Below are 4149 nucleotides of genomic sequence, written 5' to 3'. Positions count from 1 at the left end.
CGCGCCGGTGCTGCCGCGAGCACCCGGGACAGTGTCCCTCTCGTCCCCGCCCCCCAGGACGCTCATCGCCCGGCCCTTCCCCGTGTTCACCTACGGTGCCCGCGGAGCCCTGGTGGCCGACTACCCCTTCACGCCGGTAAGCCGGGCCCTGGCCGCGCCGAGCGGCGGGGCCGGGGCAGCGCGCTGAGGCGGGCTCTGCCCCGCAGGACGACTGCTACTACCACGGCTACGTGGAGGACGTCGCCGAGTCCCTGGTCGCGCTCAGCACCTGCGCCGGGCTCCGGTAAGGGCGGGCGGCGGCGGGGGAGGCGCGAGGCAGGCCCGGCGAGCCGCGTGCTCGAGGAGCTGGGCCCAGCGGGGGGCGGGGGCGGGGAGCCCTTCCTTAGGGCCCGGTCCTGATTCCTGGTTCCCGGCTCCCGCGTGCAAGCTCGTCGCGACCCATTCGCGAACCACACGCCCGAAGAGAGAACTGCACGAGCTGTGCCCAGGCTCGAATTAGAGCCCTCTGCAAAAGTCCAAGTCGGATGGGAGGATGGGGCAAAATGCTCCTTGGGCCAGCCATCCCAACTTTCCTGTCACGGAGAAGCCTGGCCCCACCCTGCTCCCGGCAGGGGCTGGGCCGGACTCTGGTCAGGGATGCCCGGGTGAGTCCGCCGACGCCATGGAGCGAGAATGTGGGGTGGCTGAGAAGGATGCACACGCATCATCCCAGACCAAAATCCCATTCCTTATTCAGGTTGGGATACTTAGCCAGGTGTCTGCGGGGTGGTGTCGGGTGACAGCCTGGCAGTGCCAAACGGCGCTTTGGGGCAGGCCAGTGTCCGGTTGGAGCTGTCCGGCTGACTCCCACCGTGCTGCCGAGGCGTAGCGCGGGGTGGCCCAAGAAGGAGTTCTGGGTAGAACCCCAGCCCCAAATCCAGTTCCTTGTTCAGGTCCAGATGCTTGGCACCATCTCGGGCGGAGGGGAACGTGTCAGCAGGCAGCCTGGCATAGGCAAACTGTGATTTGGGCCAGGCAAGTTTGAGGTCAGAGATGTCTGGGAGCATCCACTGGCAGCACAGAGATGTGTCCCGGGGCACTGAATCATAGAATCAGTGAGTGGGAAGGGACCTGGACAGATCATTGAGTCCGACTCCCTGCCATGAGCAGGAAGGAGCACTGGGAGTGGCAGGGGTCATAAGACCCCAGCCAGGTGCCTATCCAGTCTCCTCTTGAAGATTTCCAGGGAAGGTGAGAGCACCCCCTCTCTGGGGAGCCTATTCCAGGCTCTGGCCACCCTTATCGTGAAATAGTTCTTCCTAACATCCAACCTAAACCTCTCCTCCCTCAGCTTGTGACCATTGTTCCTGGTGACCCCAAGGGGGCCCCTAGGGAACAGACTTTCCCCGAGTCCCTGCTGCTGGCCCCTGATAAGGTTGTAGGCAGCCACAAGATCCCCCCTCAGTCTCCTCTTGTAGAAGAGATTCAGGTCCTTCAGCCTCTCCTCATAGGGCTGGCCACGGAGGTCCCGAACCATACAAGTGGCCTCCTTTGGACCTTCTTCAGGTTCCCCACATCCCTCTTGAAGTGCGACGCCCAGCACTGGACACAGTACTCCAGCTGTGGCCTGACCAGCGCTGCATAGAGGGGGAGCAAGACCTCTCTGGACCCATTAGTGATGCCCCGTTGATGCAGGACAGGGTGCGGTTGGCTCTGCCTATCGCTTCGTCACATTGGCGACTCGTATTCATCCTGGAGTCAGTCCTGACTCCAAGATCCCTCTGCCTCTGTGCTGCTGAGAGGATCAGCCCCTAAGCAATAACCATAATGCTGGTTCCCTCTCCCCAGGTGCAGCACCCTGCACTTGTCCTTGTTGAACCGCATCCTGTTCAGATCCGCCCACTTCTCTAACCTATCGAGGTCTGCCTGGACGCCGTCCCTGCCTGCCGGTGTATTCATTTTACCCCACAGCTTGGTGTCATCAGCGAACTTGAAGAGGGTGCTCTCCACACCCTTGTCCAGGTCGCTAACTCCCTCTCAGCAGCCCGAGAAGGAGTTGTAGGCCAAAATCCGGTTCCTTACTTGGGTCCATAGACTGTGCTTGGCAGCCGGGGCGCTCTCTGTCGGCAGCCCAGCACAGCCCAAGCACAATTGGGGCCGGGCAGGTTCTTGGTCGGAGGTGTCCAGCCTCCCTCAGTGGCCCGAGATGGATTTCTGGGCATAACTGCGCCCCCAAATCTGTTTCCTGGTTTGGGTCAGAGACGTAGTACCGTGTTTGGGGCAGGGGGTGAGGTGGCAGTCAGCAGCCTGGCACAGGCCAACTGTGATTTGGGCTGGGCAGAGAGGCACAGGGCGGGGCAGCACCAAGTGCACTTCCATAGATGTAGCCTGGCGACCACAGCGCAGTCCGGCAGCAGCCCGGCCCGACCAAACCGCAATGTGGCCCGAGCGAGTGTCTGGGCCAAGCCGTCCAGGAGTCTTCCCCAGTGGCACCAGTGTTTCAGGGTGGCCTGAGAAGGATTTCTGGGCCTAATCCCAGCTTTGGGCTGGGTGAATCACCAGTCGGAGAGGTACGGGAGAGTTCTCGAAAAGGACCTCTAGCTGAAATCCCCCTGGCAGGAGGTCTAGCCGCGATCGCAGCCCCAAAGCCGGGTCCCCATTTGAGCCATTCTACTGGGCACGGGGGCCGACAGCCGGCATGGGCGGGACAGTAGTCGGCGCCTTTTGGTCCATTCCCCCAGTGGCCTCGATGGGAAGGTTGAGCTGGCCTGAGAGGTGCTTTGCCCCCTACTGCCATCCTCAACGGACCTCACTGGTGGGCTCTGTCCCAGAGGTGGGATATTACCAGACACAGCAGTGGGTGCCTCAGCCTAGCTCCTACCAGCCTCTTGCTGCAGGATGTGCAGCACATGAATCTCAAGAGGTAGAGGGGGTGGTGGTGGTGGTGGGTGTGTGCGCGCGCACGTACACTCCAAGAGGTTCCCCCTCTCCCACCGACGGGATCACATCAGGTGCACAAGCGGTTGTGGGAGGTGTAGGGACTCTCCTCCCCCTATAGAGCAGAGGCAGACTACCACTGGGGACTTAGCCATATACTTTTTAAGGAGAGAATACTGGGAACATAACCAGTATAAACCAAGGGGCACAACACCCCGAGGGGTTAGGATTCAACAAAGGTCAGACACTTACACTCAGAGACAGTCATCCAGTTGACAAAACATAGGGTTAACCAGAATGTAAAACACAAACAGCAGAACAAGCAATAGTGGGTGGTGAAATATAAAAAAAAGGCACAAAATGTCAAATGGCAAGGACTATCAACCCAGATCTCCCACGTGATAAGGAGCAAGTTTACCACACAGCCCCCAGAGCCGGGCCTCGGGTCGAGCTGCCTGGCCTCTGATCGGAGGAGCTGGAAGCAGAGCTGGGAACCTCCGGCTTGCTGCTCAGATCCTTGCTGGAGCTGGGGAGCCTCTCCTGCTGAGAGTCTAACGGCTACCTGCAAGTCCCAGTCCTTCAGGCACTTCTGGGACAACCGCAACTACCCCACTGGCCCAGCTCTTTGAAGCTCCTTCCTTGCAGTCCCTGCTGGTCTCCCCTGAGTCAGCCTCACTGCCCCTTTTATCCCCCTCCAGGTGACCCAAGGGGCCAATCAGGAGACAGGAGGGTGAGTCTCTGGGGCCTGATTCGTGAGGAAAGGGAATCTGAAGTCTTCCGGTCATCTTTTACTCCTTCAAACCCCCTGGGCTAAGTCCCTGCCAGCCAGCCGTCCCATCAGCTCCACGCAGGCCCTGGGAACTGGGACCAGGCCCTGGCCCCAAGGAAGGGGAACCGGGGAGCAGGGGCGGGGAGGGCTGCAGTGGTGGGGCGGGCCCGGCCGCAGAGTAGGAGCAGGTGCTGGGCTCGGGCAGCCTGGCGGTCGGGGTTCGGGGCCTGGGCAGTGTCCCGGCGTCTCTAAAGGGCCTCTCCGCCTTTGCAGGGGGCTGCTGAGGATCGGGGGGCGCAGCTACGGGATCGAGCCCGTGGAAGGCTCGCGCACCTTCCAGCACATCGTGTTCCGCCTGCCGGAGGGGCGCAGGGCCGCCAGGCGCTGTGGGGTGGCAGGCGAGGCCTGGCCTCCGAGCCCGGCGGCTGGGAGAGAGAGCGCCGCGGTAAGTGGGGGGGGGAGGT

General features: G+C 61.7%; 1 protein-coding gene across 1 annotated transcript in view; it reads left to right on the top strand.

Annotated features, from left to right (window-relative positions):
- LOC109317295 (disintegrin and metalloproteinase domain-containing protein 26A-like) overlaps positions 1-4149 on the top strand; it is a 25538-nt gene that overhangs the window by 13001 nt on the left and 8388 nt on the right. Inside the window, exons 3-5 of the mRNA XM_019545900.1 lie at positions 2-136; positions 207-283; positions 3959-4130. Coding sequence (XP_019401445.1) covers positions 2-136; positions 207-283; positions 3959-4130 — 384 coding nt within the window. The remainder of the gene's footprint in view (position 1; positions 137-206; positions 284-3958; positions 4131-4149) is intronic.

This window comes from Crocodylus porosus, unplaced genomic scaffold (assembly GCF_001723895.1).
Source record: "Crocodylus porosus isolate Cpor-Errol unplaced genomic scaffold, CroPor_comp1, whole genome shotgun sequence".
Lineage (NCBI taxonomy): Eukaryota > Metazoa > Chordata > Crocodylia > Crocodylidae > Crocodylus > Crocodylus porosus.
Note: the sequence above shows the minus strand (reverse complement) of the source record. Positions and strands in the feature narration are given on the sequence as shown.